Source organism: Lontra canadensis, unplaced genomic scaffold (genome assembly GCF_010015895.1).
Source record: "Lontra canadensis isolate GAN:19392208 unplaced genomic scaffold, GSC_riverotter_1.0 scaffold12, whole genome shotgun sequence".
Classification (NCBI taxonomy): domain Eukaryota; kingdom Metazoa; phylum Chordata; class Mammalia; order Carnivora; family Mustelidae; genus Lontra; species Lontra canadensis.
In genome coordinates, this window is record NW_022631006.1 from 19,152,458 (window position 1) to 19,170,788 (window position 18,331).

The 18,331-nt window shown below is 45.1% G+C and overlaps 1 protein-coding gene across 1 annotated transcript in view; it reads right to left on the reverse strand.

Moving 5' to 3' along the window:
• Nucleotides 1-9,145, reverse strand: part of RTF1 (RTF1 homolog, Paf1/RNA polymerase II complex component) — a 52,495-nt gene extending 43,350 nt beyond the window's left edge. The window contains exon 1 of the mRNA XM_032856790.1: nucleotides 8,915-9,145. Coding sequence (XP_032712681.1) covers nucleotides 8,915-9,145 — 231 coding nt within the window. The remainder of the gene's footprint in view (nucleotides 1-8,914) is intronic.
• Between the last annotated feature and the right edge of the window lie 9,186 nt (nucleotides 9,146-18,331).

The window sequence follows — 18,331 nt, forward strand, 5'->3', positions numbered from 1 at the left end:
TGTCATCAGAGTGGATGGTGACCTGGACATGAAAAGTAGTCACAAGGACAAAGAGAAGAGGGAGAACTAGAGAGATAATGAGGAAAGAGTAGAGAGTCACATATGTTTAAATCTGAGATATTACGGCACCTGGATGGCTCAGTAGGTTAAATGTCTGACTCTTGATTTGGGCTCAGCTCATGATCTCAGGGTTCTGAGACTAAGCCCCATGCTGGGCTCTGCACTGGGCATGGAGCCTGCTTAAGATTCTCCCTTTCAAGGCGCCTGGGTGGCTTAGTGAAGCCTCTGCCTTCAGCTCAGGTCATGATCTCAGGGTCCTGCGAATTGAGATCCACAATGGGCTCTCTGCTCAGTGGGGAGCCTTGTTCCTCCTCCCTTTCTCTCTGCTTCTCTGACTACTTGTGATCTCTCTCTCTCTGTCAAAGAAATAAAATCTTTAAAAAAAAAAAAAAAAGATTCTCCCTCTTCCTCTGCCCTTCCCCATCTCTCTCTCTTTCTCTCCCTCCTCCCACCCTAGAAAAGAAAAGAAAAATTTTTGAGATGTTAATTCCTACCCTTTCTTTCATAACAAAACTATCCGTAGAGGAACAGGATTCCAAAGGTGGACACTTGGTTACCTTTTAGGAGTAAGGAATGGAGCCACTGTGTATATGTATGTTTTTGGGACATGGAGGTGTTTGTTTTGCTGGAACTGTTTCAACAAGCATCTACTATTTTTTTTTTTTTAAGATTTTATTTATTTGTCAGAGAGAGAGGGAGAAAGAGAAAGAAACAGCAGAGGCAGAGGGAGAAGCAGGCTCCCCACCGAGCAGGGAGCCCGACGTGGGACTCAATCCCAGGATCCCAGGATCCATGACCTGGGCTGAAGGTAGACACTCAACCAACTGAGCGCCCAGGTGTCCCAAATTAATTTTATTTTTTAATGCTTTTTAAAAAATATATTTATTTATTTGAGAGAGAGCAGTAGAGTGTATGTGCACACAAGCGGGAGAAGGGGGAGAGGGAGAGAAAGGGAGAAAAGCAGACTCCCTGCTGATCGCAGAACCTGATGCGGGGCTTGGTCCCAGGACCCTGAGATCATGACCTGAGGTGAAATCGAAAGTCGGACGCTTAGGGATTAGGGTTAGGGACTGTTAAGTGTCCGCATTAGGCTCAGGCCATGATCCCTGGGTCCTGGGATCGAGTTCAACCTTGGGGGGTGGTGTGGTGGGGTGTGTGTGTGTGTGGGCGGCGGGGGGGGGGGTCCCTGCTCAGCAGGGAGTCTGCTTCTCCCTCCCCCTTCTGCTCCCTCTGCTTGTACTCTCTCTCTCTCTCTGGAAAAGAAATAAATAAAATCTTTAAATTAAAAAAAAAAAAAAAGAGTTGGACGCTTAAATACTGACCTACCCAGATGCCCCTCCACTATTTTTATTGAAAGAAAAGAAATCCAAACAATTAATACATATATATATATGTAAGCCCTTCCAACTTAATTCCAAAGTGGCAGTATAACAATCTCTCATATTTCACATGATTGCCACTAAATGTGGCAACTTCCCCCTCAAATCTCCAGCCAAGTAATTATAACTGTAGATAAAATACTAAGTTGTATAAATGCCCACATTACAGAACTAACAGAATCATTTTTCAACCCATTTAAAAGGCACCTAAAATTAAAAAAAAAAAAATTCTACTATTGTTACTTGTTTTTACTTGGTTCCCTTTTCTAATATACTTTCTAACTAATGCACATTTCTTCTACCCCTTTAAAGAAGGGGTATCAGTATTACAGTAGAGGGGCTGGAGTCAGAACTCCCAAATTGACACTCTTATCTCTGAGTAAGCCTGCTGTAACCAGAAAAGTCAGAACACTTCCCACCACAGATAGGCCAAGTAGCATTTGCATATTCAACAACGATTAAGTGCTTACTCCCTGTCAGGCATTATTTTTTCTTCTTTTTAATGATTTTATTTATTTATTCCAGAGAGACAGAGAAGCAGAGGGAGAAGGACAAGCAGACTCTGAGCTGAGTGCAGAGCATAATGCAGGGCTGGATCTCAGGACCCTAGGATCATAACCTAAGTCGAAGTCAAGAGTCGGACACTCAACCAACTGAGTCACCCAGGCAGGCATTATTTTCAACTACCCACTCAACATCTTCCCTTAGATCTATCACAGACAACTTTAAACTCTTCACCTTTAAACCTCATCTTCCCCCAAGTTCCCTATCTCATGCCAGGAACAACCAGTCATCAAGTCCTCTCGTTTTATCTTGAATATTCCTTTCCATCCAATCAAAAGTACTTCAGTTGTCTCTGTAAGTACCAAACCAGTCCAAGTCAGGCATTCATTTAGCAACCACTGACAGGATACCTGCTGCACACCAGGCACTGGCCTAGGTGCAGGGATATTACAGTGAACAAACAGCCTTGCCTGCCTGGAGCTTCCATTCTAGTGGAACTAATGCTTTCCACCATCTCTCACCTGGACTCCTCTCTCTGCCACCTAACTGATGTCCCTTCTCCAAATTACTTTCCACATAACAGCCTAAGCAAAGTGTTTTAGTTTTTCTTTATTTTTTTTAAAGATTTTATTTATTTATTTGACAGAGAAAGAGAGATTCCAAGTAGGCAGAGAGAGGGGGAAGCAGGCTTCCCGCTGAGCAGAGAGCCCGATGCGGGGCTCGATCCCAGGACCCTGATATCATGACCCGAGCAGAAGGCAGAGGCTCAACCCACTGAGCCACTGAGGCATCCCTTTTTCTTTAGAGAGAGAGAGAGAGAGAGAATGCATACACACAAGGGACGGCACAAGCAGGGCAAGGAGGAGGCTCCTGGCTGAGCAGGGAGCCTGACTTAGGGCTTGATCCCAGGATCTGGGAAGCACAGCCTGAGCTGAAGGCACATGCTTAACAGACTGAGCCACCCAGGTGCCCCTAAGCAAACTTTTTAAAAGACAAACCTGACCACCTCTTCAAGCTTAAAAACCTTCAGTGGTTTCTCATTATCCTCAGAATCAAGTCCAAAGTCCTTAACATTGCCAACATGGCCCTACCAATAACTAAAACTTTTTAACCCCAGCTCACAGTAAGATCAATTCTACCTCATGAGCCAGTATACTCATACATGTATATATGCAAAATACAGGTTACAGAAAATAATACTCCTTTTTACTAAGTCTGACCATGATGTTTTCTTTTTTAAGATCTTTTTTTAAAGTAATCGCTACTTCCAATATGGGGCTCAAACTTACAACCCCAAGGTCAAGAGTCACATGCTCTACTGACTGAGCCAGCATCCCTGATGTTTTCTATTTGATTCAATTTCATTTTCATTTTTAATGCTGGTTTTGATTCACTAAACTGACTTTTCCATCTTCAAAGGCTCCAAACAGGGTCTACTGCAGTTTCATTTGTACCTTCTCTCTCCAACCTGTTATACTCCAGTCGCTGTGTGTTTCTTTCAGTTTCATTAGGGTGCTAGGTCGTTCCTGCCTCAATGCTTTTGAGCATGCCAGTCCCTCAACCATGAACACGTAACACATCTCTGTACTCTTCATCTCCTAATCTTTTCCTTAACACACATTCCAAATCCGTGTGTTACTCCCTCCAGAGTAGTCTAGGTCCACTTCCATGTTCTCACAGTATCACTGCTCTTCCCTCACAGCCTCTAATGAAACTGATGAAATGACTCTGAGCAATGCCTGCCCCACACTCACCCCCTCCTGTCTCCTCTAATCTCCTTGAAAGTAGAAACTGCTTCCATTTTGTTGACCCAGTAGCCTCAGTGCCTAACACTGTCTAACACATTTGTTCAAAGATAAACAATCTCTGCCCTTGGGGAACTTATAGTCTAGGAAGGGAGCAATAAATACACCAACAGATCTGGTGTTGAGTTTTTCCTAAAAGCTTCTCTGTTAGAGCTCCCATGAGACTCAATCTTCCCTGCACAGAAAAGGTGAGTGAAATTAACAAATGAGTTACATCAAGCTGGATGCAACATTAGGACACAAGTTAAAAGCTTCACAAGCAAGGTGCCTGGGTGGCTCAGTCCTTAAATATCTGCCTTTGGCTTGGGTCATGATCCCAGAGCCCTGGGATTGGGTCCCACATCGTGTTCCCTGCTCAGAAAGAAGTCTGCTTCTCCCTCTCCCCTGGTTTGTGTTCACTCTCTCACTAACTCTCTGTCAAATAAATAAATAAAATCTTGAAAAGAAAAAAACCCCAAACCAAAAACTTCATTCTTCTCGCAAGTTTTTCATCCTAGACTTCTACAAAATTCTGCTCTAATATAAAAAAGACCACATGGGTGCCTGGGTGGCTCCGTCAGTTAAGCCACTGCCTTCAGCTCAGGTCAGGATCCTGGAGTCCTGGGATGAGTCCCACATCCGGCTCCGACACCTCTCATACTCTCCCTCTCTCTCTCCCAGTCCTCCCTCTCTCTCTCTCACAAATAAATAAAATCTTAAAAAAAAAAAAAAAAAGACTACTAAAGAGGCACAACTTTTAAATTTCCCAATTTAAACTGGCTGCATGGCTTCAGTCAGTTAAGCATCTGCCTTCAGGTTAGGGTCTTGGGATGAGTCCTGTGTTGGGCTCCCTGCTCAGCAGGGAGTCTGCTTCTCCCTCTGCCTCTCCCCTGGCTTGTGGTCTCTCTTCCTCTCTCTCTCAAATAAACAGAATCTTTAAAAAAAAAAAAAAAAACAAAAAACTTCCCAACTTTTATAGGGAAGGTTTACGGAAGGATACTTTGAAACAATGTTTTTTTTTTTTTTTTATATATAATATCTAAAAATAACTGCTAGAAAATACTTAGGGGGCCTTTTCTTTCTTTCTTTCATTCTTTCTTTTTTTTTTTTTAAAGATTTTATTTATTTATTTGACACACAGAGAGAGAAATCACAAGTAGGCAGAGAGGCAGGCAGAGGAGGGGGCGGGAAACAGGCTCTCTGCTGAGCAGAGAGCCCAATGCGGGACTCGATCCCAGGATGCTGAGATCATAACCTGAGCCGAAGGCAGAGGCTTAATCCACTGAGCCACCCAGGTGCCCCGGGCCTGTTCTTTCAAAGACAAATTTAATTATTGCTACTTCAAGTATCATAAGCAGAGAAAAAGAGGACATGACAACATCACCATTTTAAATAAGAGAGGATATTATGAAATAAAGCATTCCAGTACGCAAGTAGCCCAATTTTTTTTTCTTAAGGCAGAGTAAAGTTTTTTTAAATACTGAGTTGTATTGATCTGAACAGAGAACGCTATTCCTTTATTATCTTGGATGCTTTTCATTTTATAAGACCCACAGCATAAATATTATTCGTAATGACTCACATCCATTATACCCATGGAAGTACATGACATGGTAAAAAACAAAAACAAAAACAACAAAACCTCAGGTTTGCCTCAAACTCTTTTCCAAGAGGCACCAAAAGCAAGTATCTTGAGGATTTGCAATTTTAAAATGTTCAAGATGGGGCACCTGGGGGTGGTGGTGCAGTCAGTTAAGCATCTGACTTTTGGTTTTGGCTCAGATTGTGATCTCAGGGCCGTGCGATTGAGCCCTGCATCCAGCTCCACGCTGAGTGCAGAATCTGCTTAAGCTGCTCTCTCCCTCTGCCTCTGCCCCTCCTGCTAGCTCTCTAAAATAAAGAAATCCTTTAAAAAAATGTTGAAGGGTATGCCCAACATAAAAAATAAGGTCACTAAGAGGTCACATGTAAAAAGAAATCCTTCAAATTCTCAAAGGTCTGAGTTTTTTTAATCTTTCAAAGTTAAAACAATTTAAACTACTCCAATTCAGTTCATACACACCTCTCTTCCCATCATGAAAGGAAAAAAGGAAATAGGTCTCAATAAAAAGCATCCCAACAATTCAAACAGCTTCGAGATTTAGAATAGCCAAGAACTTTGCTACCTCAAACATCTTTGTCCAGTTTTCTTCCTGTGCACACAGTACAGACGGGACAGAAGGCTATTTCTCTCCCAAACCACATAGAGTGTCTTACCAAAAAGATTAGCTTGCACACAGACAGTAGTCTCAGTCGTTAATATAAGTGAGTACCTGGGCTGTATCTGGTAAAAATGCAGAGTCCAGGGCTCTATCCCCTGAGGGTCTGATTCAGTAGGTCTGGGACGGGAGCCCCTGCAAAGTACATTTTAAAACAAGCAACCCAGGCAGCTTCTGACACAGACGGTCCTCCTCCTACCACCAGGAAAAATCAGCACAGTAGGTTCACCTGCCTTACCTTCAGCAAGGACTAAGTTGGAAATAATATTTCTAACATAATGACTTCTACTCCCATCTGGAAAACCTGGGAACAAGGACCTCCTTTCTAACTGCTTCACTCTTACACTAGACACTCAGAGATTTCTTATGGTTTTGTCTTTTCCACAAGGACCTTACAGTAGACAGCAAATATGATGTTATACCCACAATGAAGACCTAGAACTAGATGGAACAGCCCAAGGGATCTTGGTTAGAAAGGCCCAGATGCATTGATTTTATTCTGAGGATTCCAAAGACCCCCAAACCAGCCTGACTTTGATTTTCTCCTAAAGGTCTTTGGTGAAAACTTCTAGAGTGCAGAGATCTTTGTTTTTCACTCCTCTGAGAGGCTGGTGCATTGCTGAAAAGACAGAAGGCACAGGCGCCTCTGTTAGGATGTGCAGGGAAAGGGAGTTTTGATCTGGTTCCCATCTGATAAAAGAATGCCACCTAACCGAGGCTGAAGGGAAGAAAGTTGAAATTGCTGTTAAATTCTATTAGGTATTACTTACAAATTTTATGCTAATTTCTTTTTATAAACAGATAGAGCTGGGTTTAAAGTTGCAATCCCTTCCAGTGTCCACTTTGGAAGAACTAGCTCTCTGTGGATCAGGTAAAACCTCTCTACCACAAAAGGGAGCTCTGAACTCATTTCATTTGTTAGAATTCTGTGGGCAATCATTACAGAGTAATTTGCAGCTTAGTTCATTCACCATCACAACAGATGTCTTAGAGTGCTTTACCAAGGAAGCTCCCAAATAATCTTTTTAATTGTTATAACAATTTCCTCCACATTACTGAATGTACTTTACAAACATGAATTCTAGCAAAAAGGAAAATGACCACAAAACATCATTCTCATTTTGCACTCTGAAAAATTAAAAGACTAACAAATTGAGTTGGTATAGTGAAGAGTATGTGCCCTACTATCGTGCAGATTTGGACTTCAAATTCTAACTCTACCAGTAACAACTTGTGTGAATCTAGGTAAGTTTCTTCTTCAACCTCCATCTTCCTCATATGTAAAATGGAGAAAATGACACAAAGTTCACCATAATCTGAAAACTTGACAATATAAATAAATAAAGCACTTGAGGTGACTAGTTTACCCCAAGCACTACGTAAATGGTAGCTGGTGTTTTTACTGGAAATACCCACATTTCTAAATTAAAAAAAGAAGAGAAAGTTCTAATCCTCATAAGTGCCAATCTAAAATTATCAAACTTTTCCAGCCAAGAATATATTTTTTATATTTTTGTAAATTTCAGGAGCCTTTCACAAATTTCAAGAGCCTTTCAGTGAGAACATTTTCAACTTACCTTTCAATTCCCATCCCCAAACAAGGTTTTCTCCCTTTGATGAAACCCCACTACTTTCCCACCTCATACCATTTCCAAAACAGTCCTCTTTTCTTAAACACATTTCCAGGCCCTTCTTCTTAAAGTCCACCCATTTCACGCCCTAATACTTTAGTCCTGAGACCTGTGGCCTAATACAAAGAACCCCCAAGAAGCCATTTATACAAAAGTCTTAGTTTGTAAGTGTTCATACCAATATTAATTCTTAAAAATACTTGATCCTTTTAATAGCCCAATTAGATACTCAAGGCTAATACTGTATCTAGAGTTTACAGTTACAGACAAAAGATACATAGCTAGAAAACAGCACAGCCAGCCTAGAACTCAAAATTTCAGATTCTAAATTCAGTACTCTCTCTTCTTAACTTAAAAAGCTACTACCTCTTACATACTCTTTGTATCATTTGTTCACAAAACATGGAGGAGGGGGGACTCTCTTTCAATCTTCTAGTATCACTAGAGCACTGCTGTAAAGGACAGCTTCCTCCCTACAATATTTTCTAGAGCATAAAAACAATTCAACCCCAAGACAGTGAGACCAAAAGTTACTTTCAATCCTGCACAATCTTCAAGTAAGAAAGAATTCTGGGATGCTGCATGAAAAGAGCCAAGTAGCCTCAGTCATAGCCCTTCCAAGTTCTCCTATATATTTCTCCACTTTTGGCCTCTTTCCTTCTCCCAAGAGTTTTCTTTGGTCTGACACCTCAACGGGGACCCTTCTCAACCACAAACGACCCTAGTTGCCAAACAGATTTGTGTCCACAGCTAAGTCTTCCTCATCAAGCACGGCATAAGTTCCCCGGAACGTTTAAGGGTGTCTCTCCTCCAGGTCCACACCTCTAGTCTGAAAAACTTCATCTTCCAGAGCCCGCACCATCTCGCCCCCCGCCCCCACCACCCCCACACTCACCCTTGCACCTCCTCCAAAATCTCCCAGCCTCCCGGGTTGGCGGGCGATACTTCCTATCTCTCCGGGCCCGGATCGCCGGGCCTGCAGCCCGCCGCCCCGATCTGACCCCGGCAGATCACGGACTCCTCTGGTCCCCCGAGCCCGAGGCCCACCAGCCTGGTCCCTGCCCCGCCTCCCCGCCCAAGGCGCCAAGTCCTCGGGGTTCCGTCTCCAGGCCCCGGCCGGACTCTGAGGGCCCCTGGTGCTGCGGAGAGGACAAGAAAGAGGTGGCAGCAGAGATCAGGGCACGGGGCGGGCCGGGAGCTCCGGCCAGGAGGCCCCGGGCCCGGCCGGCTCCAGGCTCCCGTGGCCCGGACTCAGCCCTCCCGCTCCGCCGGCCCGCGCCTTCGCGGCCTGCCCTCACCTGATCCAGGTTCTCATCGCTGCCGCTGTCCTCCGTGTCCGAGTCGATCACGACGCGGCCTTTCCGCTTCTTTACCATGGTGGTCCCCCGGCTCCCACGCCGGACGCCGCCCGGACTCCCCTCTTGCCCGCCTGCCAGTGGGACCGCCACTGCCGCCGCCGCCGCCGCCGCCGCCGCCGCCGCCGCCGCCGCCGCCGCCGCCGCTCGACCCACACAAAGGCGACCGCGCATGCGCGCTCCGCTCCGCCCCTGGCCCCGCCCCCCGGTCGTCGCACGCCGTTCGCCGGCGCCCGGTGCCCCGCCCTGCCCCACCCCCGACGCAGCGTGGGAGGCGGGCCCCAGTACAGGGTTGGGTTCCGGACAGTGGACCGCGGTCCTGTACTCTGCTCGCGCCTCTGGAAGCTTTGCGTGTGTCTCCTGTGCGGGGCCGGAGCTTGGTGTGCTACGTACCTGTAGTGAACTGGCGCTGCGGTCATCTGGGTCTGCTCTGACAAGCCTTACAACTGGCCTGCACTGATGGAGTGTCAAGTGCGCCGTCAGGGGCTTGCCCGCCTGGAAGACACAAGTCAGCTGGACCACGCAGAGGGCACCACCGGTCAGGGAAAAGCCTGCCTACCTGGGCTGTGCCCGTGACACCTGAGCTGGAACGTGGAGGATGCATCCGAGTTACCCAAAAGAAGAACAGAAGGAAGGTTGTCCCAAGCCGAGAACCGCATGGGCAAAGGCCCGTAGATAATTGAAAAAATTGGGTTCAGGGAACTGAAAGTTCATTATGGAACAGGGAATATGGTGTGTGTGGAGGGACTCAGGGGCCACATCCTTCAGTGCCTAATAAGTTATATTCAGAAGTTTGAACCTCAGTATTGAAAGATTTTAAACTGAAGAACGACGTTATTAGCTTTGTGTTTTAAAAAGATTACTCTGGGTGCAGTGTGGCAAATGAATTAGAAGGAAGGGAGACCAAGGGCAAGGAGGCCACTTAAGCTGTTGGTGTCATTACGGCAGGCGATGATGGTGCCCCAAACCAAAGAAGAGGCAATGCAAATGAAGAGAAGTGGATGGATTCTGCATAATTTGGAAGGTAGAATTACCAGGACCTGAATATTATTTGGGAGAGAGTGTAAGGTGAGGTCCCAAGCACAAGTGATATCTTAGATCCTGGCTTAGGAAGCTGATGGTGAGTGGGCCCTTCATCAGTATGAGAAACACAAGTGTAGAGGAGGTTTGGGAAACTGGTGTATGAAGGAAAAAAGTTCAGTTTTTTGCTTGTTGAGGTCAGTTAATTAAAAGAGCAACCTCAGGGGCACCTGGCTAGCTCAGTCTGTAGAGCATATGATTCTTGACTTTGAGGTCATGAGTTTGAGCCCCATGTTGGGCATAGAAATTACTTTAAAAAATAAAGGGCAATTTCAGAGGTGATTTCTTTGTGGGATTTGGAATATAAGGTAGGGAACATTAGCAATAATAATTTGAAAATGTTCTCAAAACTTTTGGGGAGTAGTTAATTCTTTGTTCTGAAGTGAACTTGGGAGTTAAATCCCAGTCTTCCCTGGGCATTACTGGACACAGGCAAGCTGATAAGTTTTTTCTCTCCGGCTCCCTTTTTCTTTTCCCCTTTCCTGTCTAAATTTTATTTTCTCCAGTAAGTTATAGTATCATAAGTGTGTATGCCTTAGAATAGTAATAAAAGAATATATCAGACTTAGAGGAATCCCTGGAACTAAACACATACCTAGATATCCAATTTGCTGCCAGTTAGCATGAAAATGCATTCAGGATTTAGAGAAAATTAAGGCCCAATTCCCTTTTTACTCCAAAAGATTTTTCCTAAGATATAACCCCTTGACCTCTCTCCTCCAACATATTCTTGGAACTGACCCCATGGCAAGAATGACTCAAATGACCAAGCCGGTTTCCCTATTTCTAGCCACCCTGAAGTTTGATGCCTTTCTGTGAGGATCCTCTTTAAATGTGTTAATAGAAAAAGACCAAGGGTCACCTGGGTGGTTCAGTTGGTTAAATAACGACTCTTGATTTCAGCTCAGGTAATAATATCAGGGTTGTGAGAGCCCTGTGTTGGGACTCCACGATGATGGTGGAGACTGCTTAGATTCTCTCCCTCTCCTTCTCCCCACCTCCCTCCGCCCTTGCCCACTCTCGAACATGTGCTCTTTCTCTAAAAAAAACTTAAGGGGCGCCTGGGTGGCTCAGTGGGCTAAAACCTCTGCCTTCGGCTCAGGTCATGATCCCAGCGTCCTGGGATCGAGCCCCGCATCGGGCTCTGCTCAGCAGGGAGCCTGCTTCCACCTCTCTCTCTCTCTGCCTGCCTCTCTGCCTACTTGTGATCTCTGCCTGTCAAATAAATAAATAAACAAATCTTTTTAAAAAACCCAAAACTTAAAAGACCATAGTAGGGGCACCTGTGTGGCTCAGTTGGTTAAGCCCCTGACTCTTGATCTCAGGGTTGTGAGTTCAGGCTCCATGTTAAAAGACTGTAATATGGGCGCCTGGGTGGCTCAGTGGGTTAAAGCCTCTGCCTTCGGCTCGGGTCATGATCCCAGGGTCCTGGGATCAAGCCCCACATCCAGGCTTTCTGCTAAGCAGGGAGCCTGCTTCCTCCTCTCTCTCTCTGCTTCCTCCTCTCTCTCTCTGCCTGCCTCTTTGCCTACTTGTGATCTCTGTCTGTCAAATAAATAAATAAACAAAATCTTAAAAAAAAAAAAAGACTGTAATATTGTCAGTGACCTATGACTGCAATTAAGAAAGATAGGCTTTAGGGCACCTGGCTGGCTCAGTTGGGAGAGTGTGCAACTCTTGATCTTGGGGTTGGGAGTTTGAGACCCATGTTGAGTGTAGAAGTTACTTAAATAAAACCAAAAAAGTATGTTCTTTACTTGAGTGAAATCTATTGATTTTGCTCTTTCTTCAAGGAGTCATCAAATGATTCATATACTGAAGTTAGTCCATATTGAGAGTAAACGGTGTCTGTTTTTTTTGGATTTTATTTATTTATTTGACAGAAATCACAAGTAGGCAGAGAGAGGGAGAAGCAGGCTCCCTGCTGAGCAGAGAGCCCAATGCGGGGCTCAATCCCAGGACCCTGGGATCATGTCCTGAGCCGAAGGCAGGAGGCTTAACCCTCTGAGCCACCCAGGTGCCCCTGTCTTTTTTTTTTTTTTTAAGATTTTTTTTTTAAAGATTTATTTATGTATTTGACAGACAGATCACAAGTAGGCAGAGAGGTAGGCAGAGAAAGAGAGGGGGAATCAGGCTCCCTGCTGAGCAGAGAGCCCGATGCGGGGCTTGATCCCAGGACCCTGGGATCATGACTTGAGCCGAAGGCTGAGGGTTTAACCCACTGAGCCACCCAGGCACCCCTTTAAGATTTTATTTATTAGAGTGTGCGCACAAGTGTGCACGAGCGGAGTCAAGAGGAGGGTCAGGGGGAGAGGGAGAAGCAAACTCCCTACTGAACAGGGAGCCTGATGCAGGACTCAATCCCAGGACCCTGGGATCATGACCTGAGCCAAAGGCAGACGCTGAGCCACCCTGGTGCCCCGAGAGTAAGCAGTGTCTAGATTGAATGAATAAACATATTATACTCTAAATTTCCTCTTGAGTTGGCTTCCCAGAGAACCCAACCCTTAGTAAAGTGAGGATAATGATTATATCTGCCTCTTTGGGTTGTAATAAGGTTTAGATTAGTTAACATATGTTGAAAAAGTGCTTAGAGTACTTCCTGGCAAAGAGTAAGCACTCAGTAAATGCCAGCTATAATTGTCTAGGGAGGAACTGTAGGAAGAGGGTTGAGATAGGAGATTTTTATTTTTTAATTTTTACACTTTGATGCTTTTGAGCTTTTTACATTGAGTATGAATTTTTTATCATAATGATTTTTTTTAAAGATTTTATTTATTTATTTGTCAGAGAGCACAAGCAGAGGGTGTGGCAGGTAGAGAGAGAAGCAGACTCCCTGCTAAGCAGGGATCCCAATGCGGGACTAAGTCCCAGGACCCCAGGATCATGCCCTGAACTGAAGGTGGAGGCTTAGCCGACTGAGCCACCCAGGCATCCCTCATAATGGGTTTTTAACAGTTTTGTGGAAATAGAATTTTTTTTCCCACTATAAAAATTATTCCTACTGGAGCACCTAGCTGGCTCAGTTGGTGGAGCGTGCAACTCTGGATCCCAAGGTTGTGAGTTCCAGCCCTACAGTGGGTGGAGAAATTACTTAAAAATAAACCTTAGGGGGAAAAAAAAAAGAAAGAATGTGGTAATACGTGCGTGTATGTGAACATTGAGAGAAGGTCTGGGGAAACCATTACTGTGTATGTTTACCATGGTTTTTCTGTTTTGTTTTTAAGGTTAGATGGAAATTTTTTAAAAAAGATTTTACTTATTTATTTGAGAGAGAGAGAGAATGAGAGAGAGTGTGAGAGGGGAGAGGTCAGAGGGAGAAGCAGACTCTGAGCAGGAAGCCCAATGTGGGATTCAATCCCAGGACTCCAGGATTATGACCTGAGCCAAAGGCAGTGCTTAACCAATTGAACCGCTCAGGTGCCCCCCTCCCTTTTTTTAAAAAGTAGGCTCCATGCCCGGCATAGAGCCCAACTGCCTGGATGGCTCAGTGGGTTGGGCGCCTGCCTTTGGCTCTCATCATTGTCTCAGGGTTTTGGTTGGGATCGAGCCCTGCATTGGGTGCCCTGCTTCTCCCTCTGCCTCTCTCTCAAATAAATAAATGAATAAATCTTAAAAATAAAAAAAGAGGGGTGCCTGGGTGGCTCAGTGGGTTAAAGCCTCTGCCTTCGGCTCAGGTCATCATCCCAGGGTCCTGGGATCGAGCCCCGCATCGGGCTCTCTGCTCAGCGGGGAGCCTGCTTCCCTTCCTCTCTTTCTGTCTGCCTCTCTGCCTACTTGTGATCCTTGTCTGTCAAATAAATAAATAAAATCTTAAAAAATAAAAAAATAATAAAAATAAATAAAATTTAAAAAGAGGGGGACACTTAACCAATTGAGCCACCCAGGATGGCTACACGGTCCTACACAGTGTTGCAGGGTCCTTCTTTTGGTTAGTGGACCATTTGCTTATTTATTTTTAAGTTTTTTATTTAAATTCAATTTAATTAATATGTACTGTACTATTAATTTCAGAGGTAGAATTCAGTCGTTCATCAGTTGCATACAATACCAGACCTTTTCTTAATTAATGAGTTCAGGGTCTGAAAATTAGCTCAGATGCAAAGGTGGGAGAAGGATGTCACTTTTTATTGGGGCAGCTGCCCTCAGCCCGTTAATCACCCGACCTTGATTTCTTCTGATTGAAAATTGAAGATTAACCCTGTTAGCCCTTGGAGATGCTGTATTCTGTTAACCATCTCCGTAAGTCTCTGAGGTTCAGGTAGCCTTGGCTGTCACTCTGCCCTTTCTGCTATTAGAATAATTGTATCTACCTGGCTCCTTAACTACCTGGTAGTTAAGTGCTGCCACCTGGCCTCTTGTTGCAAGTTCTATCACCCCATTACTGTTGTGAGCCTGGTTTTGTAACAGTCTCTCCTACTGTCAGTCCTGGCCTGCATTTTTAGCACGTAGTGAAATTTCAGTGATGCTGTTTCACCTCTTTACCATCTCATTCCCTGTAGCTTTAGTAAGGGGAGTATCCTCTTGATCTTCCCATGGAACGTAATCGTTCGGTGGGAATCCCAGCCTTCCTACAGTACATCTACTTCACGATGCTTCCCTGAGTTTTTAAATCTGTTCCTACACGATATGTCCTGGCAGTTTTGACATTTTTTTCCCCTCTTTGTATGGGTTGTAGTTTTTCACACTCCTAAGAGCCATTCTGGTAGCATTTCCTGGGACCTTGGCAGAGTGATAACTGTTGTATCTCAGGAGAATGTTTCCAAATCAATAAATTCTCCCTAACCCAATTTTATGGTCTGGTCCTCTTGATCAAGCACCTGCAGAATCCAATCCCTTGTTACTCCCCCAGCTCTTGGCATTTTATGTGTGGCTAGTTCTTGCAGCTCCTTTGGGGGATAGCACCTTAATGAGTCCCAATAAATCCCTCACTGGGTTATGTACTGTTTTAACCCTGGTTATCAGCCTAGTATCCAGCAGGGAAGTAAGAGCAGCCTTTGAGAAGGGTACCTGCAGTCTTACAGGGTCTGGTCTTCTGCATTGTCTACAAAGAAGAGGGAAGCGCTAGATGATGGGCCATTTCTGCACATTCAGAGGGTGTAGGAATTCAAGATCTGCAGGGGCACCGATCAGATATCTCCATCCCACATGTCCTATTCCCATTATTTCCCAACTAGGGTCTTTAGCCAGCTTGCCTTGCTTGGGAGTTTAACATCATTGGATCTTAGACTATTCTGATAATTATTCTGGCCCTCAGCTTTCCCTGCCCTCCCACTACAGGTGATGAAGCCCTCTTCATATGCCCTTAAGGCGGCCCTCTGGCTTTCACATTTGGCTTTCAGTCACGGTGACCCAATTTCACTATTCTTATAGTTACTCTGGCCCCTATATTTATTTGGTACATCCTACCAATTAGTACGTTCCCTTCTGCCAGTATAGTATCCCTATTCACCAATGATAAAATATTTAACAGTTGGATCACCAGATCTTCATTTCCAGCTGTCTGTTAAGTGACCTTGCTTCTATACATCCTTCCATTGCCTGCTTTCTTGGATCAATCCCAGTACCAATCGTTGTAGGTTGAGTTCTCCAAGAAGCAGACTCTGAGATGGAGTTTAGTGTGCAGGATATTTACCAGAGAGTGTCCCTGGGAATTGACAACCACAGAAGGAGAGAAAAGTGGGAAAAGTTGAGCTGTAGTGTGTACCTGACAACAGCGTCAACTAATCACATGGGTAATCTGAAGCCAAAATAGATGGTCAGTTGTCCCACACTGTGCTGAAATGTTCAGACCTTTATTGCCCTGCCTCAGTCATTCATTACATATAGGCCATGTGGGAAGGCTGTGACCTTGAGCACAGGGTCTCTCTGTAGTTAGCTGGACGCCAAAATATCTGAAAGCTAAAGGCCGTCAGCTGGGCCAGCAAGTCCTCTTTACTGGATGTCACATCTCTGTGTCCTTCTGGACACTGAGGCACAGAGAGGTTCCCAAGGCCACACAGTTAGTAAGTAATGGAACATGTCTGACTCTAGGGTGGCACTCTTAACTGCTGTCAGCAATTCTGTGCCTCTCCCTGGTGTGGCAGACAAACAACTCCAGCCTGCTAACCTGGAGCAACCAGGAACCAGCCGGCAGGAAAGAACTTTAGGGGAAGGCAGGTGCAGGAGCAAGATCATGAATGTGGTCAAGATGGGGTAGGGAGGTATAAACATAGTAGCCAGAAGGGGGCGCTAGGCAAGGGAGAGCTGTTCTTTTCTTTTTTTAAAGATTTTATTTATTTATTTGACAGAGAGAGAGATCACAAGCAGGCAGAGAGGCAGGCAGAGGGGAAGGGGGAAGCAGAATCCCTGCTGAGCAGAGAGCCCGATGCGGGGCTTGATCCCAGGACCCTGAGATGACCTGAGCCGAAGGCAGAGGCTTAACCCACAGAGCCACCCAGGCGCCCATCTTTTCTTTCTTTAAAAATTGCTTGCTTACGTGATTGATTGATTTGAGAGAGACAGAGAGAAGGAGAGGGAGAACACATATGCGCATGCACGCGCACCCCTGAGCAGGGGTAGGGGCAGACTCCTCCATGAGTGTGGGGCCCAGCACAGGCCCCATGGGGGCTTGATCTCATGACGCTGAGATCATGACCCTAGTGGAAAGCAAGAGTCGGACACTTCACCAACTGAGCCATGCAGGTGCCCCAAGGGAGAGTTTTCTGATGCTTTTCCAGAGCTGCAGGAGAGAGGGGCCCTGAGCAGCTGCCACGTCCTGTCCATCACCCTGGCCACAGTCTCCTGGGAGCCCACGAGTGACTTTCCAGACTTCATAGTTTGGAGAAAATGTCACTTCACAGCCTTCAAATCCATCTGCATTGAGACCCCTGTTCTCCAAACAGCCCCCCTAATCCCAGAAGGTTTCCCCTTGTAGGACGAAGCTGTACTGCTTGGCTGACACAAGTATTCTTGGCAAACATACTTCTCATGGTAGGTTGTTAGTCAGTCTTATAAACCATGCTCTTTGGTTAGTAAGAAGTGGCTCCTCAGAGTCTGGTCACTTTTCAGTAACGAATTGAGCAGCTGACTTTGAGTAGAGAAGTGAGTGGCAGCCTGGGGAGACTCTGAACTCAGTGTTCCCCAGGCATAATACCATGCTTTTCTTGCCCAGCTCCTTCCTTTTTCTCTCTGCCTCTTACCTCTCTGCCTTGGACTGGGTGACTCTACTTTTCAACACAAAGTCATCCCCTAATGCCCCATTGTGAGTATGAGATCATATTTTCCTACCCACTACTCTCATGTACTTTGTGTTTATTACTACTAGAGGATGGCATGGTAAAACTCCTTTGCTGCACTGTGCTGTTGTTGTGTGGGGTTTTTTATGGGTTTTTGTTTGTTTGTTTGAAGAGGAGAAGATGGAGAACAGGAAAGAGAGGACGAGGGAAAAAAGAGGAAAAGATGAAATCAAAAGGAGAGGAAGAAGGTCAACTCCTGCTGTGTGGAGGGCAGAGCTTAAGACCAAGGTTTCTTTCAGCATCTCCTCTGGGGTCTTTATTCATTCAACAGGTTTGTTTGGATGCCAGCAAGTGCCATACATTTCTAGATTCTGTTCCCTTGAGTAAAATATAATTTGGAGAGTTGGGTGGATAATGTGAGGTGTATTTCAATCACTCGCAGGCCCTTTTAAATTTAAAGTACAAAATTAACACATGCCCGTTGTAAATAACAAATCCAAATACAGCAGTGTATTTCCTCCCAAAGAGGAAGCTCTCACCCTCATACCCCTTCTCTCCCAATCTCACTCCCTAAGAGTAACTGTAGGACCAATTTGATACCTATTGTGCCAGACCTTTTGGGACACATAGGTAAACACATCCAAAAACAGAATTGGGCAATATGTATTATCCTATAATATAACCTCTCCCAGCAGTGTTAGACTGGCTTGACAGACAGCCCTAGGGGTACATGGGGGTCTGAGAAAACACCTTGGGAGACTACAAGGTAATGTCTACCTCATCGGCCTGTGTGCATGATTAAGTTGCGCATGTCCAATGGGACCTGGGCTTCCTTGCATGCAGGTGTTCCCTCTGCTAAGTGAAAACTGATTTTCAGACGTTATGAAGACAGCCCTATCTCTGGCCTCTCTCAGTATAGCTGCATGATTCATAGCCTTTTGTTCCTACCTCAGTGCACATAACAGATGCTCTCTATATTTGATATGTACATACCCTGAATTGTCCTCCATAATCAAAACACACACACACACACACACACACACACACACACACTTCAAGAAGG